This window comes from Lethenteron reissneri, chromosome 41 (assembly GCF_015708825.2).
Source record: "Lethenteron reissneri isolate LAM-NWPU_2019-01 chromosome 41, ASM1570882v1, whole genome shotgun sequence".
Taxonomy (NCBI): domain Eukaryota; kingdom Metazoa; phylum Chordata; class Hyperoartia; order Petromyzontiformes; family Petromyzontidae; genus Lethenteron; species Lethenteron reissneri.
In genome coordinates this window covers 6,883,426-6,907,795 of record NC_083819.1, presented here as the reverse complement: position 1 = coordinate 6,907,795, position 24,370 = coordinate 6,883,426, and the positions used below count along the sequence as shown (strand labels likewise).

The following is a 24,370-nucleotide window of genomic DNA, read 5'->3' as shown; positions in this document are numbered from 1 at the left end:
CTACTGGCTTCTGGTTCCACTGGATACTGGATCCACTGGGTTCCATTGGTTCCTGGTTCCACTGATTCCTGGTTCCACTAGGTCCTACTGGCTTCTGGTTCCACTGGATACTGGATCCACTGGGTTCCATTGGTTCCTGGTCCCACTGATTCCTGGTTCCACTAGGTCCTACTGGCTTCTGGTTCCACTGGATACTGGATCCACTGGGTTCCATTGGTTCCTGGTTCCACTGATTCCTGGTTCCACTAGGTCCTACTGGCTTCTGGTTCCACTGGATACTGGATCCACTGGGTTCCATTGGTTCCTGGTTCCACTGGTTCCACTCGGGCTGTAACGGCCGTGCCCATTACGGTGCCGCGCCCCTAGCCTGTGCCACCCCCAGAGCCTCGTGGTTCCACTAGGTCCCACTGGCTCCTGGTTCCACTGTATCCTGGTTCCACTGGGTTCCATTGGTTCCTGGTTCCACTGGTTCCACTCGGGCCGTAACGGCCGTGCCCATTACGGTACCGCGCCCCTAGTCTGTGCCACCCCCAGAGCCTCGTGGGACCGCGGGTCAAGGCGCTTGGTTCGCGAGCCAAGGCGCGCCCAGGTCGGGTCACGTGGTCGAGGTCGCAGTCCCAAGCTCCTGGATTCTAGGTCCAAGTGACCGGTTCCTAGTTTCCAGAGGACAGTTCCCAGGCTCCACGTCCTAGACCGCAAGTCCCATGTCCGCTAGCCAGGGTGCCAGGCCACATTGCTCTAGTCCAGTGTTCTACGTGGCAAGGCCCGCGGGTCACTGGATGCCCCTTGGCGCCTTTAGTGCGGCCCCTCGCGTGCGGCCCCCGACACAACGCAAATGTGACCCCCCCCCCCCCCAATCATCATCGCGCTGCTGTCAAACCCCCAATGCTTTCAAATATGTGGCGGTCCTCACACGCTGATGATGTCTTATCGGCGAAAGTGCCCCTTCACCTCTCTGAAAATTCGTGAAGAACACTGCTCTAGTCCCAAGGCCAAGTGAGTGTCGGCACTGCCATGGTGGTCTCCGCTGCCAATGACGTTCTCGCCTCGTCTCCCTGGATGGATGGACCGAGACGCGCGGGGGGGGGGGGGGTGGGGGGCTATGCGCCAGGACCCCGAATTCTAGGGGACCCCACGGACCCTTTGGGAAGCTCAGGGGGGACCCGGGCCACAGCTTGCCCGGCCTAGTGATGCCCAGAAGGACCAACAATAACAATAACCGTCATCATCATGACAATAACACTCGTAGTGTGAATAATAATAATAATCATAGGTATGGCTTAATACTGCACTTTCATAACATGGATGCATTGTCTCATAACAGGGATTACACTCAATGCTCATAACCGCGAGATTAATACAGGCGACGACTCCGCAGGGGGTCCCGCGTGTTCCCTCTCGAACCCCCCCCACCATCACCCCCTCCCGTTTTTCCACCACCGCCACCGCGACTCGGTGCGCGCTTTGCAGTTCCCGCTGTGAGTGGCACCAGGCCCCGGGTTGCGGGCGCAGTGGAGCCCCCCCAACCCCACTCGCCCCACTGTCCACGTGGAGCCTCTCCGTGCTCCCAGCTGGTGGAGTCCCCTCGTCCTCCTTCTCCAGCAGGCGCCTCCCGCACGGCAGGGGACAACGCGCGACGTCTTGAAGAGCCGGGAATGTGGGGATACCCCCCCCCCACCTACTCCCCCCCTCCCCTCCACCTACTCCCCCCCACCACCACCACCACCTGGCGTCCACCCTCCTGGGGCTCCAGGTGAGAGCTCATCCTCGGGGGTGGGAGGCGTGAGTGCGGAGGAGCCCGGGCTGTGGTCCCCGAGCGAGGAGGATGTGCGTGTGTGTGTCAACAGGTGTGTATGCAATGTGGCTGTAGGCACAGGTGTGCCAAAGATGTGTGGGTGTCACACGTGTCTATGGGGGTGTGTGCACAGGTGTTTGTGTATGGTTAGCACGCTACACTACGAACCCTGTGACCCGAGTTCGATTCTCGCTCACGATCAGCACCAGTGACGATTATCTGAACCGCTTCTGGGCCTCTCCTAGGTCGACTCAGCCTCAAATTAGTACCTGTTGCGATGTGTAAACATCGCGACGAGGGCGTGGCGTTGGCCATCCACCACCTCGTGTGCCATGGCGGCCTCCATAGGTGCTACTCGCTTACAGCGCTTGTCCCCGGACTCTGTTAACCGACGTGTGTAGGTTTGTGTGTGTGTGTGGATACGCGTGTACAGGTGTGCGCGCGTGCGTGTGCACGGATGGGGCTGCTCCTCGTCATCATCTGCCGAGCAGGAAGATGCCGAGGGACCCCGCGACCACGAGCCACCAGTGGGCACGGCGGGGCCTCCCCGCTCGGCCCAGGGGACTGGCGACTCCTACCGAGGCTAAGAGGGGACGGGAGGAGGGGGAGGGGGGGGAGGAGCAGAGATGGGGATGATGGGGGGGGTTAAGGTGTCTCAGGGATTCTCACACTCAGGGAGTCTCACACTCAGAGGGAGTCTCACGTTCAGGGATTCTCACACTCAGAGAGACTCACACTCAGAGGGATTCTCACACTCAGAGAGACTCACACTCAGAGGGAGTCTCACAATCAGGGAGTCTCACGTAGAGGGATTCTCACACTCAGAGAGCTCACACTCAGAGAGACTCACACTCAGGGAGACTCACACTCAGAGAGACTCACACTCAGAGAGAGTCTCACACTCAGAGGGATTCTCACACTCAGAGGGATTCTCACACTCAGAGAGAGTCTCACAATCAGAGGGATTCTCACACTCAGAGAGACTCACACTCAGAGGGAGTCTCACAATCAGGGAGTCTCACGTTCAGGGATTCTCACACTCAGAGAGACTCACACTCAGAGAGACTCACACTCAGAGAGTCACACACTCAGAGGAGTCTCACGTTCAGGGATTCTCACACTCAGAGAGACTCACACTCAGAGAGACTCACACTCAGAGGGAGTCTCACGTTCAGGGATTCTCACAGAGTAACACTCGGGGAGGAGGCTCGCAGGGCGGCACTCACGCTTGAGGTTGACGTAGCGCTCACATCGCCCCTGCATCACGGAGATGTCATCCAAGGCCATGTCCCCCTCCTCCCCGTTCCCGCGCACCCCCTCGAACACCAGCTACCGGGCGGGGGGGGGGGCGAGGTGGGGGGTATGGTGCAAGGCAAGGGAAGGGTGCTAAGAATTTAAACTCTCATCATCTCAAGTGGTGACCTTGGGGAGGCGCAGTCGCCAGCCGACTGCGTTTGTGTTCGCGTCTGCGCGCGTGTGGATGTACAGGGTGCTTCAAAAACATTTTAACACTTCTGAGAAATGTGCCGCCTCCGGGCTCTGTAGACCGCCTGGAGAAGATTCCATGCACGTGTTGACAATGATGGCGAACAAGTGGAGACATTTTGACATTTTGAATCTATTAACATCACATTTGATACCATGTTACAGTGTATTATCCTTTAACATTAAAAACGATAGTTTAATATAAGTGTTAACATTTTTTGAAGCACCTTGTATACCCATGCGTGCATCTGTGTGTCTGAGTGTTTATTTATAAACATATTTGTGTCTGCCTATGAGTGTGTGTGAGTGAGTGTGCGCGTGCCTTCGACACTTCCCGTCGCCTCAAAGTGCACCTAGCCTGGCACATACGCCGTGGTAACGTCACTGACATTTAGTGGCGAGTGGCGGTTGTTGTTGTGTGGGTTTGGTGTCTACAGGTTTGTCATGGTCTTTGTCTAATCCTAGGTGAGGAGCGGTGGCGCAGCGGTTAGCACGCTGCGCTACGAATCCGGCGACCCGAGTTCAATTCCCGCTCACAGTCAACATCTGTGACGAATATCTGAACCGGTTCTGGGCCTCCCCTAGGTCGACTCAGCATTAAATGAGTACGTGTACCCGCTGCGGTGTGTGTCTATGGGGGGGGGGGTGTGCACAGAATGTGTCGATGAGCACTTAACAACCCACTCGCCCCACCCGAGTCTCGTTCATCACAGGTCTCCGTGCCCACACCACGTGAGGCGCTCACCACTCCCCTTGTCGAGTCTCTCACCTTTGGGGAGTGAGTGTCTCACCTGGAAGCGTTTCGGGGGCACGATGCCCACGGCGGCGTGGTGCCACGCGTTCCCCTGGTTGCCGCTGCGACCCCACACGCGGTTGTCGGGGACTCCCTCCGCTCTGACGTACACATTGAGGGCGCCTGCACGCAAAGACAAACGGCCGCGTCGCGTTCGTCGTCCTCGTGGGGCGGGAGCAAGAGAGATGCGAGGAAAAGTCGCGTCCCCCTACACATGCACCCCAGCCGAGCCCGAACGTGACCAGTGCCGGATTATCCCCGTAGCACAAGTAGCTACTTGTGCTACATATGTAGCTACGGGCCCCGCACTTTCAAGGGCCCCGCGCTAAATGCGTTCAAGCTATCAATTCCGGTTCAGTGATTCTGCATTTGCTCTATTACTAGAGTACTATACTGCCTTCAACTTTAACGAACGACTGGATGTTTAAGGTTAGCGATTTGTCGTATTATCTGGCTGTATAGCAAATGAAAAAATACAATTACTTTACTTTGCAAGTAAAAAATTGGTGTTTTAACATGAATGTGTTTTTTTTTATTTAAGGGCCCTTTATAACATATGCTACAGGCCCCGCACTAGCTTATTCCGGCACTGAACGTGACCTTGACCTTCTTGAACACCGCGGCCCTAACCCATTCGCCGCAGCTTGCGTCGGAAGGAAGCCGCGTGCGCGCGTGCGGTCAGCCGCGGCAATTGCCTCATTTGCATCGAAATGGGGGCGAGTGACGGAGCCACCGCGCACGTAACATCGTGGGGAGGAGTTCTTCGGGGGCTGCGGGGTGGAGGTCGTGCCGTGGACTCCCACACCGCATCGTGTCCCGCAGCCCTCGATCTGGCTCACGATGGCCAGCTGCCAGCTGCCAGCGGTGAGCGTGAGGGATGAGCGTGACAGGCGAGTGTGGCCGGTGGGTTAGGTGGGCTGAGCGCAGTCACAGGGGTAGGGAGGGCCAGGCATGTGTGTGTGTGTGTGCGTCTAAGCTCAATGAACACGCGCACGCGCGTGTGTGTACCCGAGCGCTTGCCGTACCTACCCATGTGCTTGCCGTACACGTGGTAGTAGAAGATGAGGCAGATGTCCTTGTTCACCTTCGCGTAGTGGGTGCGCCACGGGGGGCTGTACCAGGGGCTCAGGAGACGCGCCCGGTCCCCGGCACGGCGCGGATTCGAAGCCTCCAGGAACATGTAGTGACCTGCGGGCGAGGTGCCCAGTCGCCCCGGGGTCACGGCGAGTCACCCAAAGTCACCCACCCTGAGTCACAATCTTAGTCACCCCAAGTCAGGCCTTTATTTCAAGTGTCCCGAACTGAGCTCTGGAAAAGATTTCCCCAGGGTGTGGGGAGGAGGAGGGGGTGGGGGGAGTGTTGCAGGTTTTGAGGACCTCGGAAAAAAATAATTTAAACTCTGGCAGACTCGGTGTGGAGCCAGTGGGGGGGAGGGGGGGTGGCACGTGCCCCCCCCCCCCCCAATGATCCGATCGAAATCCCTAATTTCGATAGGATCATTGGGGTTTATTAGTAATAAGTCGGCATTTTGCGACCCCCACTGCCACTCTGTAGCATATTATTACGTGCCAGGGACTCTGAGATGATAGGACAATAGTCTGAGTCCATAATTGGCAATAAGTAACGGCAAAGCAGTTATACGTGACTCACATAATTGTGTGCAGTTGCGTAGACAGTACACGACTTCCCTGAAGGCATCATACCTTCAGCGAGCGCGATGCCGATCACACACGCGTCAAATAAAAAGGAAGGGACAAGTCCTTACTTACTAACAACTCCTCTATCATTTTTCATTGCTGGAGGGGTTGCCCCCCCCCTACCTGAAAATCCTGGCTCCGCCACTGGGTGTGGGTGGGGGTGGTGTGCGTGTAGGCAAATGAACTTGGTCTGAATCTTGCCTTAAAGCTTTCGTGACTGCAGGAATTAATATTCTTGGGTCTTTCGGTAAAGTCACGTAGACAGGTTCAAAGAAAATAAAAAATAACAAAAAACTACGACGTTTCGATTGCAACACAAGTGGTCGTTTTCCTCAAGACGACTGCTTGTGTTGCGGTCAAAACGTCGTAGTTTTTTTGTATTTTTTTGTTATTTTCTTTGAACCTATCTACGTGATCTACATCATGAGTCCTCCTTTGCTAGTATCAAAATATAATAATAGGGGTTTCCCCCTTTTTTCTGGCAACAAAACTGAAACCTTTGCAAGGAATCATGTTTACATTAACCACAATACTTGCAGTCAGAATGCAAACAAAAAACAACACTCTGATAATTTATGCATTGTCGTTGAAACTGATTGGTCCACACCAGAGACAGCTTTCCGTAGAGCCTCGTCTTATACGGTGTTCGACCAGATGACGCCTTTTGGTGTTCGCCTTTTGGCGTCATCTGGTCGAACACCGTATGAGACTAGGCTCTAAGGAAAGCTGTCTCTGGTGTGGACCAATCAGTATCAAGGACAATGCATACATTATCAGAATATGTTTTTTGTTTGCATTCTGACTGCAAGTATTGTGGTTAATGTAAACATGATCCCTTGCAAAAGGTTTCAGTTTTGCCAGAAAAAAGGGGAAAACCCTATTACTATCCACGTGACTTAACCGAAAGACCCAAGAATATGAGTGCTTGGTCTGCTGATGACGTGCGTGGTGTGGCACAGTGCGCGTGACTTCTGCGGTGCCGGAGGGCAGTCTGCGTCATTGTCTGCCGTGGCCTGACCCGTCGAGGTGTTGTGGCGGTCCAGGGTGGGCCCCGTGTTGGACGGCCTCCTGGACCTGGTCAGGGGGCTTCGCCTCGTCCAGTTGAACGTCCCCGTCGGGTCCGCCGCGAAGCCGCAGAGATTCTCCTCAAATTGACACGCGGAGGCAGGGGTCAGGGTTCCCGAGCCGTTGAGATCTAGGGGGTACGAGGGAAAGGGGGGTGGGTCTAGGTCGTCAGAGGAAGGCGTTGGGGGCGGCGGCGATGGGGATAAGAGAGAGAGAGGGGACAAGGGGAGAATGTGAGAGAGTAAGAGAGAGGGGGAGTGAGGGTAAGAGAGAGAGAGACAGAGATGGGGAGAGGTGGAAGGAGAAAGAGGGGACAAGGGGGGGGGCAATGTGAGAGGGTAAGAGAGAGAGAGAGAAGGGTAAGAGAGAGGGGGAGAAGGACTAATAGATGGGTGGGAGCAAAATAATTAGGAGGTAAGTTCGAGGGGGAGTTGGGGGGTAGGAGAGTGCTTAGTTTGTTGTCCTTCCCCCGCACCCCCGATTAGCACGGTTGACGACGTACGGTGCGAAAGAAGTTCAACATACATACAAGAGAACTAGGGGGGAGGGTAAGAAAGAGGGGGGGAGGTAGTGGGGTGAGGGAGAGACGGGGGTGAGGCAGAGAGGATCAAGGAGAGAGCGGTGCAGAGGGGGCGAGGTGGCGTGGGGGTCAGAGGCTCGAGAGGGGGGGGGGGGTGAGCGGGCAGGGTGGCATGGAGCGTGTTGGCTGTGTAGGGTAAGTTGGCGTTGTCGAAAGATAAATGGATGGGTGAGACTTGTGTACAGGATGAGGAATGAGTGAGTCGGATGAGCGGTTGGTGATAGTTGAGCACAGTGATTGATGGGTGAGAGATGGGACCTGTACTGAGAGCAAAATATATTTGCGAGGTTTATCCTCGTGAAGATGAAATCACCCTTGTAGTGGTGAGGTTACCCTTGTAGTGAGGTCACCCTTCAAGTAGTGAGGTTACCCTTCAAGTAGTGAGGTTACCCTTGTAGCGGTGAGGTTGCTCTCTTTGTCACGACCAGTGACGTGCGGTGAGGTCAATGTCTGGGGAGGCACTGGCGCGTGTCAGAGACACACACTGAGGGGGGCGTGTCCTCACGGAGGGGGGCGTGTCCTCACGGAGGGGGCGTGTCCTCACGGAGGGGGGCGTGTCCTCACGGAGGGGGCGTGTCCTCACGGAGGGGGGCGTGTCCTCACTGTTAGACACGTCCCCCTCAGTGAGGCAGATGTGATAGCTGCCTCCCCTGACCGCACGTCCCTGGTCACGATGAGTTTGCCCGCGCCGGCGATGCGGTCACCCTCGCGCGGCGACGAGGCTCTCGCTTGCGGCGGGCGACGCTTTACCCTCTTTGTAGTGGACGAGGAAGTTGGCCGTGTCTCCCTCTCCGAACTGCGAGACAGGCGTGAGCCGCACTTGGTAGGAGTGGGGCCGCTGCAGGTCGGGAAGGACATGCTCGTGCAGCTGCCCACGCCCCAGGGGCAGCGCCTGCAAGGTCACCCTGCGCCACAACAACGTGCCCACCTGCGGGCACGAGGGGGCGGACGGACAGGTGGGACGAAAGGCGAGGAGGCGTGTGAGTTGGCGGATGAGGTGGTCGGCGAGGAGCGTCGCCCGTGCTGCCCACGCCGATGGCTGGGGGTCTCACCCGCCGGTACTCGAGCTTGTAGGTCTTGACGCGGTCCACCGCCTCCGGCAGCGCCTGGGTCCACTCGAGCTGATAGGCGTACATGTCGCCCACCGTGCGGATCGGGTGCGACCGGTTGTAGTAGAACTCTGGTGCGTAGGCACGGCCTGGGGGGTGGGGGGGGGGATTGAAGAGCCGAATGGCTCACAGGGCTATAATACCTAATACATGAAAGCTGAAACTGAGGCGGGTTCGGGGACTCGGGATCAGGGCACGGACGCGCCTGGCGACACGCGCCTTGTCACGATGTCTCAGCCTGATTTAAAACTTTCGTGACTGCAGGAAGTCACATTCTAGGGTTATTTCGGTGAAGTCACGTAGATGGAAAAATAATAACGATACAATAATAAAAATAAGGTGGATAAAAAATAATAAAATATTACGTTTCGATCGCAACACGAGCGGTCGTCATCAGGAACAGGGACGACCGCTTGTGTTGCGATCGAAACGTCGTGATATTTTATTATTTTTCATTCACTTCATTTTTATTATTTTCTTGTTATTATTTTATCTACGTGACTTTACCGAAAGAACCGTACAAGATGTCTAACCTGCCTGCAAGCTACCTTACACATTCAAAAATGGACATGCACCTTCCCGCTCGCCCCATGAACCACACAACTTGAAATTCACACCGGATCCATAAACACCGGGCAGGCGTGCCCATCATGTGCACAAATACAGAGATCCGCCGTATAGCCTGAACAGGACCGTTGGGGCAAGTTATATTCGTGACCACCTATGAGGGCCGGCACGCCACACGAGGGGGTAGGTTGGCCACCACTACGCTCGACCGCCTTCGTCTCCCTAGTGGCAATGTTTTTACACATCGCACCGGTTACTCAATTGTGGCTGAGCCGACCTAGGGGAGGCCCAGAAACCGGTTGAGATAATGGTCACCGGTGTTGGCCGTCAGTGGCAATCGAACTCGGCTCGCCGGATTTGTATCGCGGCGCGCTCCTCACGCGCGCGCGTTCCCGTGCGCACCGGTGACGTTGAAGAGGCACCTCGAGGACCCGGCCTCGTTGGTCACGGTGCACGTGTAGGAGCCGTAGTCTCCGGCCGAGAGGCTCGCGATGTCCAGAGACTCGACGAGGCCCGAGCGCAGCACGGGGCCCCCGCGTCGCCACTCATACTCGAGGGGCCGCGCGGGCAACGCGCGCAGCACCGCGCAGCGCATCGACACGCGCCGGCCCAGCGCCTGACGGATCTCGCTCGCCACGGGCTCCACCTGCGGGGGGTCTGGGAGGGGGGGCGGAGGGGGGAACACCGGGGTGGGGGGGGGGGGGTGTGAGGCTCGAGGTGGAGTGCGGAGGGGAGGTGGGTGGAGTGGGCGGAGGAGGTAGAGATGGCGAGGGTATTCTAGATTTGAAGCTTTCGTGACTGCAAGTATTCATATTCTTAGGTTTTTTCGGTAAAGTCACGTAGGTAAAAAAAATCTAATTTAAATTAATAAAAATAAAATAAAAATCACGACGTTTCGGAGGCAACACAAGCTTCCACCTGAAGACGGAAGCTTGTGTTGCCTCCGAAACGTCGTGATTTTTATTTTATTTTACTTTCATTAATTTTGATTTTTTACCTACGTGACTTTACCGAAAAAACCTAAGAATATGGCGAGGGTACACGGCGCCTGCGTGACAACAAAGTGAGACCGCTCCCCCACCCCTTCCCCCCACACCCTAAGCAATTTTCAATTGATGGCGACTATTGAGGAACGCAACACGGCAGATGCGCGTACACGTTCCATAAATGGAAGATCAAAGAATCGCCCAACTGCGACTGTGGAGAAGTCCGAACCATCAAGCACATCGCCGACGAATGTTCCTTCCATGCACATCCTGGCGGTGTCGCTGGAATCCACACTGCGTCAACCACCTCATTGGACTGGATGAGGAACCTTTACATTCATTTATAACGATCATTAAGAAAAAATAAAAACCTGTTGCTTTTCACAATGCCATACGAAAGAAGAAGAATAAGGAATAGGATGACAATTCAAACGTTCGCGTTAATGGTAGCATCTCCAGTGGCTGGAGGGGTGAGATAATCGCATTGATGTAACGTGTACACACACGTAAACAAACGCCGACTCGTACCACGTGCAGTCCTGCTGCGATACGCCGTGAGCCCGACCCTGCGGTGTGACTCCGTGTTACAAGTTTTGAATTGGGGGGGGGGGCAGGGGGGGAATCATAATCTGAGGTTGGTGGTGTTAAATGGTGAACAGAAAGATGAGCGAGGGCCATGTTCTTTTGGCTGCCATGTATTATCGGCTCTAGCTCTCACATCCCCATGCACAACGTCCTTCTGTGGTAGCGTGGTGTCGACTTCAGAGGGGTTTAAGTGGCGGAGGTTGAGCCTGCAGCAGGAGTGTTGATGGATCGATTCGTCGTTCCACTCCGACTGCCGCTTAAACTCCGCAGGTCGCCGGAGGTCGTAACTCGTTGCTCAAGTGGTCACACGGACCACCCTGAGTCTCTGCGCCACCCCAGTCCTAGGCCACTTTGAGTTTTTGAGCGATCCTGATCCTATGCCACTCTGGATATCGGAGCCAACCTGCTCCCAGGCCACTCTGCGACTCTAAGCCACCCGAGGTCTTCGAGCCAACCTGCGTTTTCTGAGCCACCCTTCTCCTTGACCACCCTGGGTTTTTCTGAGCCACGCTGCTCCCAGGTAACTCTGCGTGGTCTCTGAGCCATGCACCCTGGGCTCTTTGAGCCACCCCAGGCACCGTGCCGCCGCGTGACCCGAGCGCCGACGCTCACACTGCACGATGAGCTGCACGTTGGCCTCGCGGGGGGTGACGTTGAAGCCATTGTAGCGGCCCGTCTGACAGCGGTAGGTGCCGGTCATGTTGCGCGTGGCGTTGGCGAAGCGCAGGGTCCCGTCGTGGCTCTCGGTGTGCGGTGCCCCGTCCGGCATCGGAGCGTCGCGGTCGGCGCGGGACCACAGCAGCACGGGCTTGGGCTTGCCGCTCACCACGCACTGCAGCTCCGCCACGCTGCCCTCTCGCACCGTGACCACGGAGCGGCCCTTGGGCACCGTCACCGTGGGGGCCACTGGGTACGCGCCCCGCAACACGAGGGGGGGGGGGGGGTGGGAGGGACAGGGGTCACGCACACCACGAAACTCGGCACACTCGACAGGATACGCGGTGGGCCCCGATGAAGTTTGAGTGGTGGGGGCCCGGAGCTGTTGTCGAGTTGTGGACCCTACTTTTTAAATCCTTTATATTAAGTTCACTTGCTTGCTTGCGCGCTTACGACCGTGCTAATCTTTCGGTCGTTTTTTAACCCACTTCCCGTGATGCAATCGAACTGACATTTTGCACACAGACTCGTTGTGCGTGACAATTTATTTTCGTTAACAAAATTTTTTCCAAAATGTTACACTTTTTAGGAAAAAATAAATAATATTTAATTACCAATTGCTTAATGGTGGCAGGCAATCATCTGACCCATAGGTGGCAGCCATCTCAAGCCAGATGACGAGAGGACTCTAGCCGCCACGCATATAAAGGATTTATAGTGAAAAACTTTGTTTTTACGGGTTAATTTTTGTATTTTCAATTCCTGCCCTCACCCGCGCTCATGTTCCACCCGCACTCATGGCCGGTGGCAAACGATCTATCATTATTTAACAATGTATTCGCGATGCTGCATTGGCAGTTGCGTAAAAGCACAAATAACAAACTCAACACATTTGTCAATAACTCTGCTGCCCTGAGAGGAATATAATCACAATAATGGGGGGCGTTTAGAGCGAATGGCCCTTCTTCATAGTAAAAGGGCAATTTATCGTCTGCAGGAATCGTAGCGCTACAGCATTGCGTTTCAATCCTGAGCTGCAAGCAAAACATTTCATTTGAATCAAGTCCTGGGTTTGCCGCTTAAACAAACGTTGCTTATTAAATCCTTTATATTAAGTTCACTTGCGTGCTTGCTTGCGCGCTTACGACCGTGCAAATCTTTCGGTCGTTTTTTAACCCACTTCCCGTGATCCAATCGAGCTGACATTTTGCACACAGACTCGTTGTGCGTGACAATTTATTTTCGTGAAATTGTTTTTCCATAACTTTACACTTTTTAGGATTTTTTTTTTATATTCCAACCAATTGCATAATCGTGGCAGGCAATCATCTGACCCATAGGTGGCAGCCATCTCAAGCCAGAGGACGAGAGGACTCTAGCCGCCACGCATATAAAGGATTTTTCTTTCGTGCTGCAGGTTGGGGGTGGGATGGGGAGCACCCATGATCCTCTCCGCTCCCCGTGTGTGGAATACGGCTTCCTGTGGATGTATCTATACAGCGCTGCGGTGTCTACGAAACAGCTGAAACAATGTCTGTGCGCAATAACATTTCAGCGACGACACTCTTCTCTGGCTCGTGTCAGCGACTCGCCGCACGAACTCTGCATGCGCCGTAAATCGGACCTCTTTAAGCATAATTTTGTTTCCCCAGGTGAGAACTCAAGAGAGCAGGATGAGAGTTTCATTTGCAAGAGTGACGTGGGGCATTAGCCTGCCAGTAGGAAGCGATAATTGCTGCAGATGCTGCTGTGTGTGGGTGCGTTTGTGTGTTATCTCAGTAGAGAGACGTATTACGCAAGTGGTAGCCGGTCCGTCCTGTTTCCATCCTCCCCGTGATCGCAACGAGAGAACAGATTATACATTTCCACGCGATAAGTAATTTCGTTGAGCTATCATTTGTGTCCAGGTCGCTTCTGAAGCAAGCTAATAGCTCAGTGGGCTTTACCTGGTAAGATAAAAAAAATGTTAAATTGTATTTGTATATATTTTAAATTACTTATTATCTTTCCTCTATCGTGGGACCTCCTTTGCCAGTGTCAACATATAAAAATAGGTTTTCCCCTTTTTTCTGGCAACAAAACAGATGTTAAGATGTTAAAACACCAAACTGAAACCTTTTGCAAGGGGGTTTTAACATCTTAACACCTGTTTTATTACCAGAAAAAAGGGTAAAACCTATTCTATTACCTTTCCTCTACTTTACGCTTCTATCGTTTTTGAATTGTTTGTTGTAACATTCTAACCTGCACTTTATTGGACATCTGTGAAAAAATACATTTGTAGCTCATCGGATTCCTCCAGCATAATAAAGATGTTGAGTGAAACAATGATTGGCACGCCGTCATCCCAGGGTTTGCCCACAGCGGCCTCCCCAAGCAGGGTTCAGGTGCAGCCGTGGCGGCCGTCTGGAGCTGAGGTCACGCACCAGTGCTGCTAGAGATGTTCACGTCGATGCTGATGTTGGGGATGGCGTAATTGTTGAGCGACGCCACGCACGTGTAGGTGCCAAAGTCGGTGAACTTGAGGTTGATGATGGCGAGGCTGGAGGTGCCCGGGTGGATGTCCACGTCGGTGGGCGTGATCACCATGTGGCTCGTGCTGGACTGCACGCGCCCGTTCTTGTACCACGTGTACGTGAGCTCCTCCAGAGGCACGGCCTCCACCTGGCACGTGATATTCACCCCGCGGCCGATGGTGATGTTTCCATCCTCTACGTACGGGTCCGGGGTGATCCAAAAGCGGCCCTGGCGCAGAGCTGGGTGGAGGAGTGTGTGTGTGTTCAAGGAGGTCCCGTCAGTCGGTGTGTGTTTGTCTGTGTGATGGTGCATACTCGTGGTACATCCTGTGTTAAAGGTATGTGATGGTGCATGCTAACGTGTGATTATCATGTATGCTTGTACGTGATTGTGCACGGTTGTATGTGATGGCGTGTGATACTGCATGCTAGTGTATGCTGGGGCGCGATGGGGCATGCGGTGCCTTCTGATATATGATGGCGCGTGACGGTGCGTGACGGTGCTTGATGGTGCGTGACGATGTGTGATGGTGTGTGACACTGCGTGACGGTGCGTGATGGTGCGTGATGGTGCGTGACGGTGTGTGATGGAGCGTGATGGTGTGTGACGGTGCGTGACGGTGCGTGACGGTGCGTGATGGTGCGTGATGGTGCGTGATGGTGCGTGATGGTGTGTGATGCTGCGTGATGGTGCGTGATGGTGCGTGACGGTGTGTGATGCTGCGTGATGGTGTGTGATGGTGTGTGATGGTGCGTGACGGTGTGTGACGGTGTGTGACGCTGCGTGATTCTGCGTGATGCTGCGTGATGGTGTGTGATGGTGCGTGATGATGCGTGGTGGTGCGTGACGGTGCGTGACGGTGCGTGATGGTGCGTGACGCTGCGTGATGCTGCGTGACGGTGCACGAACCACCCTCCACCCCCAAACCTCTGCGCGGGACTCACTTCGCACCACAATGGTCACGGGCCGGCGGTAGGGGTCGCCCACGCGGTTGAACGCCTCGCAGTAATACGTGCCCGCGTCCTCACGGTGCGCCCGCGCCAGGCTGAAATTCCCGCCCGAGACGCAACTGTTAGGGGGCAGACGCCCCCCCAAACGTGACCACGAGAGGGAGGGGTGGGGGTACCCAGCCACGGCGTCGCACTGCACGAAGACCCTGTCACCTGGGTTTATCACCAGACTCTCCGCGTCGCGGATGCGGCTCTGCGGGGGCGCTGGGGGAGCCGGCGGGTGGTGGAATAAGAGGGGGGGGGGGTGGCAGAGAGTGTGTGTGTGCGTTAGTATGGACAGCAATACGGCCCTGTGACTCAGTCTCAACTGAGTACTTGGCACGGGGTATAAACATCGCCGCTGGGGAGACAAAGGCGGTCGGGCGTGGTGCTGGCCTCCCACCCCGTTGTGTGCCGTGCCGGCCTTCAAATGTGCTACTTAGCTTACAGCACTTGCCCCAATAGGCTGTTAGGGCTATACGGGGGATCTTTGTCTTTGTTAGTGTGGACACACGCGGGGCTTAATTTTTAACTCAATATTTTCCATAACGCTGCCATAGCGGCTGCGCTTGGAGCAGGCGTAATCGGTGTAAGGTACTTCCTGGCACTAGAGTTGAGGTTATGCATGTGCGTAATAACACCCTATATTTTTGATGTGGCGTCCCATAACACCTCCCATCTCGGCAAAAGGAGGCGAGATGGATGCGCCGTGCCAAAATAATTAATTACTGGAACAGCGTTTTGGGCTGTTCCTGCTGAATTCAAGCACTGTGCATATACGTGTGTCTATGTGGTGTTGACTCAGCCTCAAATGAGTACCTGGTGTGGTGTGTAAACATCGCAACTGGCGAGACAAAGGCGGCCGGTTCTGGTTTCTGGCCACCCACCCCGTCGTGTGCCGTGGCGGCCTTCAAAGGATCTCGCTAACAGCACTTGCCCCAGCAGGCCGTAAAGTCTATCCGGGGGATCTTTGTCTTTGTGCGTGAGCGTGCGCGTGAGCTGCACCCCGCACCGGTCTTGTTTGTGAGCTGGAAACTCGCCGTGAGGTTCTCGATGCCGCACGCGTTGCGCACGGACGCCACGCAGCTGTACGTCGTGTAGTCCTTGTCCCGCATGTTCTTCAGCTTCAGCACCATGGGCTCGTCCTGCACCGCGCAACGCCGGCGCGATGCAGTCAAAGCCACGCGTCACCCACCCACGTCCCCGCGTGGCTCGTGTGCCTCCATTTCTCCGATATTCACGGCACACCCCCCCACGCCCCCCCCCCAACAGAGGCCTCGCACAAAAAATAAATATATCATGGGGAGGAGAGGGGGGTGGGAACTGGGGGCCCACGCGGCATTCTAACCCCGGATCCGCAGTCCCGGGGAACCTCTTTGGATCCTGTTGTCCCATGGAGAACCATTTCTCCCGAGGTGCTGCATCTCTACGTCCTCTCGCCTCTCGCGCCCCGCGCCGCGCTCAGCAGAGCGAGGGAGTAAAAATCGATCTCTTGGGAGAGGAAATCAAATAGCTGCCCCCCACCCCTCCACCCCGCTCCTTGTTTCCTTACTCGTATTGACCCCCCTTCCCAAACCCCGCCATCCCTTACCCACGCCGTCGTTGTTGCGAATCGCTGATGCGGCAACTGTGAATTCCCGGGGGGGGGGGGGAGGGGGTGGCGGAAGGGGGGGGGGCGACTTCTCGGCTCCGCGGAGCGTGAAGAGGCCCCCCCGACCGACCGTGCGGCTAGCGGTCAGCAGCGACGCCGCCGCTGGACTTGCCAGCCGAGAAGGTTCGCCGGTTGGATTCCATCTCTTAAGTTTTTTCGGTATAGTCACGTAGGTAAAAATAAACAATAAAAATAATAGAAATAATAATAGAAATAAAATTATAAATCACGACGTTTCGGAGGCAACACAAGTCTCCGTCATCAGGTGGGACCGTCACAGCTAGAGTTACTGTATCAAGTGAGGCAAAATTCCACGAGACGAGCTCTTGGAATTTTGCCTCACTTGATACAGTATAAATCCTTGCAGTCACGAAAGCTTCAAATCTAGAATGTATTCCATCTCCCACGGCGGGGCAGTTGAAACGATGGGGGCACGTTTCTTAAATCTCCCCCCACCCCCGCCTCCCACCCCCCCCCCCGCCTCCCACACACCGCTTCTGTCCACCAGCCACAGTGTAAATGTGTTCCAGGTGGTCGATCGGCAGGTTGCGTGTGGGGCGGAATATCTTAGTGCAGGGTACGCCCACCTCTGTGAAGGTGCCTGGGTACAACGTGGAAGATTCGAACAAAATACCCTCGATGTTAGGGGGCTTCCCTCCAGCTTCTTCAAGCGGAGGCCCTACCCCCAGCAGTGGTGGTGAGCGAGCAATTTACAGGGCTGCGCTTTTACCTTTGTTTTTTTTACAGCCAGGCAGGGCCGCGGTTGCATAGCAAGAAGTTGCCGCCCGTGCACGTGGCCGTGGCTGGCGAAGCACCGACCCGGCCATGGCTCAAGTCAGAATCAGAATATTTGTTCATAACGGAGGAATCCGATGAGCTATGAAGCTCTTTGTCACAGATGTCAAGTAAGGGACACGGGGTCAAAACGTTACAACAACAAAAAATACACAAACACGACAGGGGTGCAAAGTATAGGATATGTAAACAAATCACTTAAAGAAAAATTTTTTATACGCGAATAAAACTTAACTGTCTTTAACCGTCCGGGTAAAGAAAGCCTAGCTAGTAATTGATTTTCAGAAGCGACGTGGCCTCAAATAATAACCGCAATAAAAAACTCAACACGCAACCCCCCCTCCGCCCCCACCACGCCCCCCTTTGCCCCCCCCCCCCCTTCGCCCCCCGCCCTAAGACGCACCTTCACGAAGAGCGGCTTGTAGACGCTGATGCCGTCGTCCTGCTCCTGCTTGACCACGTGGCCCGCGCGCAGCCACGTGATCTGCGCGGGGGGGCTCGAGTTGGCGGAGCAGCGCAGGAAGGTGGTCCGCTCCTGGTAGTACTTCGCCTCCCCCACGTTCTGGTGGACCATGAGCACGGGCGGGTCCAGGTCTGGGCACACGAGGGTGCGGGAGAGGAGGGTGGATGGACGGGGATATGTCCGGTCATAGTGGACCCCCTTCACTTTAAAGTGGACCCTTTAATTCACAGTGGACCCCTTCACCCACAGTGGACCCCTTCACCCACAGTGGACCCCTTCACCCACAATGGACCCCTTCACCCACAGTGGACCCCTTCACCCACAGTGAACCCCATCACCCAGAGTGGACCCCTTCACCCACAGTGAGCCCCTTCACCCACAGTGAACCCCTTCACCCACAGTGGACCCCTTCACCCACAGTGAACCCCATCACCCAGAGTGGACCCCTTCCCCCACAGTGAGCCCCTTCACCTACAGTGAACCCCTTGACTCACAGTGAACGTCCACACGGGAGGAGAATATGGCCGGCTGCCCGATCCCGTTCTCGGCGCGGCAGCAGTAGTAGCCCGCCTGCTGCCGCGTGATGTTCTTGATGCGCAGCGTCTCGTTGGATAGATTCATCTCCTGCAGCTTGTCCGAGCTCGTGCTCGACGTCTTGGTCCAGCGAATCTGGGGCGTACGAGCGGCCAGGCCGATGGCAGGCGGAGTGAGCCGTGGTGCGTGGTGCAGGTGGAGTGAGTCGTGGTGCGTGGTGCAGGAGGAGTAAGTCGTGGTGCGTGGTGCAGGTGGAGTAAGTCGTGGTGCGTGGTGCAGGTGGAGTGAGCCGTGGTGCGTGGTGCAGGTGGAGTGAGCCGTGGTGCGTGGTGCAGGAGGAGTAAGTCGTGGTGCGTGGTGCAGGTGGAGTAAGTCGTGGTGTGTGGTGCAGGTGGAGTGAGTCGTGGTGTGTGGTGCAGGTAGAGTGAGTCGTGGTGCAGGTGGAGTGAGCCGTGGTGCGTGGTGCAGGTGGAGTGAGCCGTGGTGCGTGGTGCAGGTGGAGTGAGCCGTGGTGCGTGGTGCAGGACGAGTAAGTCGTGGTGCAGGAGAAGTGAGCCGTGGTGTGTGGTGCAGGTGGAGTGAGCCGTGGTCCGTGGTGCAGGAGGAGTAAGCCGTGGTGTGTGGTGCAGGTGGAGGAAGCTGAGTGGCCACACCTGTGGGTGGGGGTGACCCTTGACGATGCAGGTAAGCTCCAGGGTGTCCCCCTCGCGCACGGCGAACGCGCGCTCGCTCTGACCCTCATCTTGTCCATTGCACGACTGCCCCGTGGAGACGATTCTTGCCTCAGGGGGAGCTGGAGAAGAGGGGAGGGAGGGGAGTTCACAGCCGTATTTAACATCAGAGCGGAGCTCCGACTGCAGATGGCATTGGCGCTGGTGATGGGGTTGGTGTTGGGGATGTCACTGGTGATGGAGTTGGGGTAGTTACGGGCGGTGCCGGATTATCCCAGGAGCAAAAGGAGCTACATATGCTACGGGGCCCGCACTTTCAAGGGCCCCGCGCTAAATGCTTTCAAGCTATGAATTCCGGTTCAGTGATTCTGCACTTGCTCTATTACTGTGAACGACTGGGTGCTTAAGGTTAGCGATTTGTCGTATTATCTCGCTATATAGCAAATGAAAAGATACAATGACTTTATTATGCAAGTAAAAAATGTGTGTTTTCATATTTATGTGTTATATTTATTTATTTCGGACCCCGCACTAACTTACTCCGGCACTGGTTATGGAGGTGATGCTGGGGATGAGGCTGGTATCGGGGGTGATGCGTGTGCTGGCGATGGGTCCGATGGTAATGATGCCGGTGATGGGCCTGCTTAGGGGTCATCCATTGAGTAGGTACGTAAAAATCTGTCAAAACTTGACCCCTACCCCCTCCCTGTACGCACGCGTACTATTTACACCCCCCTCCCCACCTGCGCACATACGCTTGACGCACCTCCCCCCCCGAATCCTATAGAACGGCCGATATTTAATCCACGCAGAAACGATCAAGGATTAATCATATTAACGTGTTTAAGCAAATAGTCCACCGCCGGACTATCTAACTAATTTGAAAGCCAATGTAGACAATTTATTACCGAGGATTCACCCCCCCCCCCGTTTCCTGTGCGTACGAACATTGTCAGTAGACCCCCCCATACGCAAGCGTACGCATTTGAGTTAACCCCCCTCCCCCCCTCCATGCGTACGTACTAAATGGATGGCCCCTTATGAGGATGAGACTGGTGATGGAGCTGTTTTTAGCGTTGATGGTAAAGGGGGCCGTTGATGTAGCTGGTGTCGGGGATGATGCTGGTGTTGATGATCCTACTCGTGATGGCGCTGGTGTTAGGCCTGATGAAGTTAAGGGTGTTAATGACGGCGGTGGTGCTGGGGCTGGTGCTGGAGCTGGGAGCGAGCGAGGTGAGCGGCGTGCGGGAGTCACCGTAAACTCCCGGTCCTGACGCGTCGGCGCTGGAGGCGCGCCGCAGCCACACGAGGAGCGCCCACGCCAGGAGAACCATGACGCACCCCGGGGGGGGGGGGGGTCCGAGGGTCCCACGCTTTCTGCTCTCCGGGGTCTCCGGTCTGGGGCTCCAGGGGAGTCGCGCGCGATCGGTCCGTCGAAGTAGGGTTCCAAGCCTCAGTCCGCGCGGCCCAGAGACCCGGGAGCGGGGCTGTTGTCGAAGCGCCCTCCGAGGGCAAAGGACCTCATCTCCCGCGGGCTCCCCCACACAACCGTGCGCGTTGGACCTCGAGCGACGTCTCCGTGTCCCAGCGGCGCCGCGATCGCCACCGTCCAGACGCAACTCGCGACGGAACCTGGCCCCTCCCTGCGCCAATTATAGCCGCGAACAGCAGCGGCAGCAGCAAGAGCGGCCGCAGCAGAACGAGAGCGATCTCCGGTCGCTCCTGTCCCGCGGGCCCAATTATAATCGGCCGCGTCCGCCTGCCCCTGTGGGCCCCGGTGCCTGAAGGCGCCGCTCCTCCTGCGAGAAGCGAGAGAGCCGCTGCTGGTGTAGGGTCAGCACCTTCATTAGACTCGAGGAACACGTGTGGGTACATGGGATCGTGGCGCGGGCACAGCGGGCACCGACGGCACAGCAGCCGGGCGATGAAGGGCAAGGGCATAAGGAAGAGCGGGGGCAATGACTGACTAGGGGGAGCAGGGAGTGCAGAAGGGGGCAGGCGAGGCAGGAATAAAGGGGTGGAGGGGGGGGGGGTAGCCGGTGCAGCAGGAGGAGGAGGAGGTCGCGCTGATGTCCGTTCCGTGGAACTGGGTCAACAAGGGCTGTGCGTGGAGGGGCATGGGAATGCAGCGGGATGTTTGTGTGCGTGCGTGTGCGGGTCATTGTGTGGGTGACTGTGCGCATAAGTCTGTATGCATACGTGCAAGCATGTCTGCGTATGTACCCGTGCGTGTGTACGCGTGTGAGTTTGTGTGCGTCTTATTATGCATGCGTGTTGACGTATTCCCATGACGGTGCGTGTACGCGTTCTGTGCGCGCACGTGAAGCGTGTGTTCGCGTATCCGTGTCGATCCGTGTCGATCCGTGTCCGTGTGTACACGCGCACACGCGTATCTGTGTGTGCCCGCGTATCTGTGTGCTACCCGTGCCTGCGCGTGTATCCGCGTCAGTGGGTATGCACGCACACGCGTCTCTGTGTGTAGCCGCGAGTCTGCGCGTGTGTTCTGTGTCCGTGTCCACAAATGCAACATCCGTACCGAGGCGGGTGTTCTCAGCCTCCTCGGAGACCCGCAGAGCGTGCGATGGAGGCGAGAAGGGGGTGAAGGATGGAGGAGCAGCGATGGCCGGCGCTGGTCGCGAATCACGGCGCTCGGCTCCTCCTCATCCTCGGCATCTCCCGCTCTCTCGTGTCGCCATCTCTTCTGCGTCGAGTCCTCGCGTCAATCGCAGCGAACGAGGAGGGGTTCTGCGCCCAGAGGCGCCGGTGGTGCTGCGGACCGAGTGCGTGGGCGACGGTCAGCCGTGGGGGGGGGGGGGGGGAGGAATATATAACGGGGAGGAGGCGGGAACGGGGGTCTCGCGGGGTCACCCCCCCCGCCCGCTCGCTTGGCCCGTGGAGGGGGGGGGGGGGCGCCCCTCCGAGAGGTCCCGCTCGCTTCGACACCGCGGAGGAGAAGACGCCGCTCCGTCGGCGGAGGCGCACCACGCGCTCACCGCGCTCGACCGGAGGAATTGGCCATGGCAGGACGAGATGACGCGCACCATATACGCACTGGCGGGTGACTGCCGCTCGCACGCACGCGCAACACGCAACGCGCGAGGGTCGAAACGCTGCAGTTCGCTCACGATTGCACGGGGGAGCGCGTAGTCACGACGCAGCGAGAGATGGGGAGAGGAAAATAGAGGTAGGGGGAGACAGGGTTAGGCAGATCGGGCGGAGGAGAGGCGGGGAGATGGGAGAGGCGCAGGGAGAGGTGGGGAGGAGAGAGGCAAGGGGAGGCAGGAGGTTTGTTTTCGTTTCAAGGAACGAGGCATCTCTTGACGCCAGGGTGCGCACTTCGCGAGGCTTTTGACGAAGATTCGATGGCGCGTGGAGTCGACTGCGTGAGCGCCGTCGCTCCTCTCCAATCTCCCTCTCGCTTCCTCTCACTCTTGCGCATGCGGCGCTCAGGAGTCTCTCGTGTGGTCCCCATTGGAGCTCATTAACTACAATTGACGGCGAAGGAAGATAAGCATTCTTTTTGCGCGTATGTGAAGCCCGTCCCTGCGTGATTGTAGGCGCGCACGGGCGAATGTGTGTTGCATGGGTTGCCGAGTACGCCGATGAGTGGTGTTGGTGAGTGAATGATGAAGAGTTCGGTGGGTGAGTAAGTGCATTGGTCAATGAGTGAGTGGGTAAGTCGATGGGTGAGTGGAGATCAGTTGGGTTGATGAGTGGTTAGGTGAGTGATTGTGTAGGAGAGTGGATAAGTAGGTGGGTGGATATGTGGATGCGTATGTGGGTGCATAAGGGGGTGGGTGAATTTGTTGTGAGTGCGCTTGCGGGCGAGTCGGTGGGTGAGTGAATGGGTGTTATGAGTCGATGGGTGAGTGTAACGTGGGATGATGAGTGAGTGGGTGAGCGACTTAGTGGGTGAGTCAGTCGGTGAGTGGAAAGGAGGTGGATGGTGAGTTGGTAAGCGAGTGAGTTAGTGGGTGAGTCAATAGATGTGTGAGTCAATGTGTTGAGTGGATAGCAGGCGGGTGGTGAGTGAGTAGGTGAGCGACTTAGTGAGTGAGTGAATGGGTGAGTGGATGGACAATGAGTAAGTGAGTGTAGGAACACGCGAGTGAAGTGAGTGACAGGATAAGTTAAAGACGAGAGGCGAGTGTGACGAGAGAGTGGGTGAGAGGGGGGAATGAATTTAGCGGGGTGAATGAGTGATAGTGTGAATGTGCGCGGTGGTGAGTGGTGGGTGTCAAGTAGAGACGTGGATCAAAAATAACCCTTGGTGTAGAGGGGTCATCCGGGGGGGGGGGGGGGGGGTGGAATCGAGGGGTGAGGGGAGGGGTCCAGGGGTTGTAATGGAGCCTAATTGGTTGTGGCGCCGCTGGCGAGCTGCATTATTAATGCGACTGGTGGCGCGCTCGGAGCCACGATGAAGTGAAGTGCCGGGGTGGTGTGCGTGAGAGAGTGTGTGTAGGTCGACTCGGCCTCAAATGAGCGCTGTGTAAACATCGCCATTAGGGTGACAAAGACAGCCGTGCGTGGTGCTGGCAACCCACCGCTTCGGGTGCCGTGCCGAGCTTCGTAGGTGCTCGCGAACACCACTTGCCCCAACAGCCGGTTAAGGCTATACTGGGGATATTTGTCTGTGTGAGACCAGGTGCGTGTGAGAGGGTCTAGATTTGGACACGGTCTCATCAGTGAGCTCCTCCGGGATGCGAGACACTGCGTTTTCTGCATGCCCAAGCAGCTTCTGTTTGGCCGGATAGAGGGGGGCTAAACGGGCGTGGGCTAGAGAAGAGATGTGCTGATGTGGTACACGGGGATGTGGAGGTGATTGGACTTGCCGATGACTGGTACCAGCGGCGTCAAAATCGGCTTCGATGGAGGAGGAGGAGGCTCGTGAAGGAGGGTGGAGGAGCGACGCTCACAACAACGAGCGGAGCGCCGGACGGATAAAAAGTGTACACGCACTGCGTAATAGTTTTTCAGCTCTATAATTATAAATTAGATCTCCACACGGGATATACTGCGCAGTCCTTACAGGGACTCGGCTTACGAACTTTCAGGGATACGAACAAACCTGTACGTATGTCCAGTTGGCTGTTTGGAACAAGAGTCGTAAATTCAACCGCCGCGCAATAGATGGCGGTGGTGGCATCTACATCTGCAGAACATGAGAAACAAATGGCATCTACATCTGCAGAACGTGAAGAACCAGTGGCATCTACATCTGCAGAACGTGAAGAACCAGTGGCATCTACATCTACAGAACGTGAAGAACCAGTGGCATCTACATCTGCAGAACGCGAAGAACCAGTGGCATCTACATCTGCAGAACGTGAAGAACCAGTGGCATCTACATCTGCAGAACGTGAAGAACCAGTGGCATCTACATCTGCAGAACGTGAAGAACCAGTGGCATCTACATCTGCAGAACGCGAAG

At 56.1% G+C, this 24,370-nt stretch overlaps 1 protein-coding gene across 6 annotated transcripts; it reads right to left on the bottom strand.

Moving 5' to 3' along the window:
• Positions 1 to 1,702: 1,702 nt before the first annotated feature.
• Positions 1,703 to 22,128, bottom strand: LOC133352741 (MAM domain-containing glycosylphosphatidylinositol anchor protein 2-like). 6 transcript variants are annotated; one of them, XM_061568588.1, is made up of 17 exons: positions 21,476 to 22,128; positions 20,195 to 20,738; positions 18,922 to 19,061; positions 18,229 to 18,403; positions 17,675 to 17,865; positions 15,838 to 15,970; positions 14,781 to 15,050; positions 13,746 to 14,075; positions 11,275 to 11,568; positions 9,494 to 9,748; positions 8,468 to 8,613; positions 8,166 to 8,343; positions 6,789 to 6,995; positions 5,099 to 5,261; positions 4,072 to 4,196; positions 3,022 to 3,124; positions 1,703 to 2,378 (listed from the first exon to the last, which is right to left on the bottom strand). In XM_061568588.1, exons 2-16 carry the CDS (start codon positions 20,271 to 20,273, stop codon positions 3,069 to 3,071), a joined length of 2,742 nt encoding a protein of 913 aa, XP_061424572.1. In that variant the 5' UTR covers positions 20,274 to 20,738; positions 21,476 to 22,128; the 3' UTR covers positions 1,703 to 2,378; positions 3,022 to 3,068. The 6 variants fall into 6 exon arrangements, with proteins under 6 accessions (XP_061424572.1, XP_061424568.1, XP_061424569.1 ...); XM_061568584.1 differs by having other exon boundaries at positions 1,704 to 2,378; positions 5,103 to 5,261; positions 20,195 to 20,762; positions 21,476 to 22,126; XM_061568585.1 differs by having other exon boundaries at positions 1,704 to 2,378; positions 5,103 to 5,261; positions 20,195 to 20,759; positions 21,476 to 22,126.
• Between the last annotated feature and the right edge of the window lie 2,242 nt (positions 22,129 to 24,370).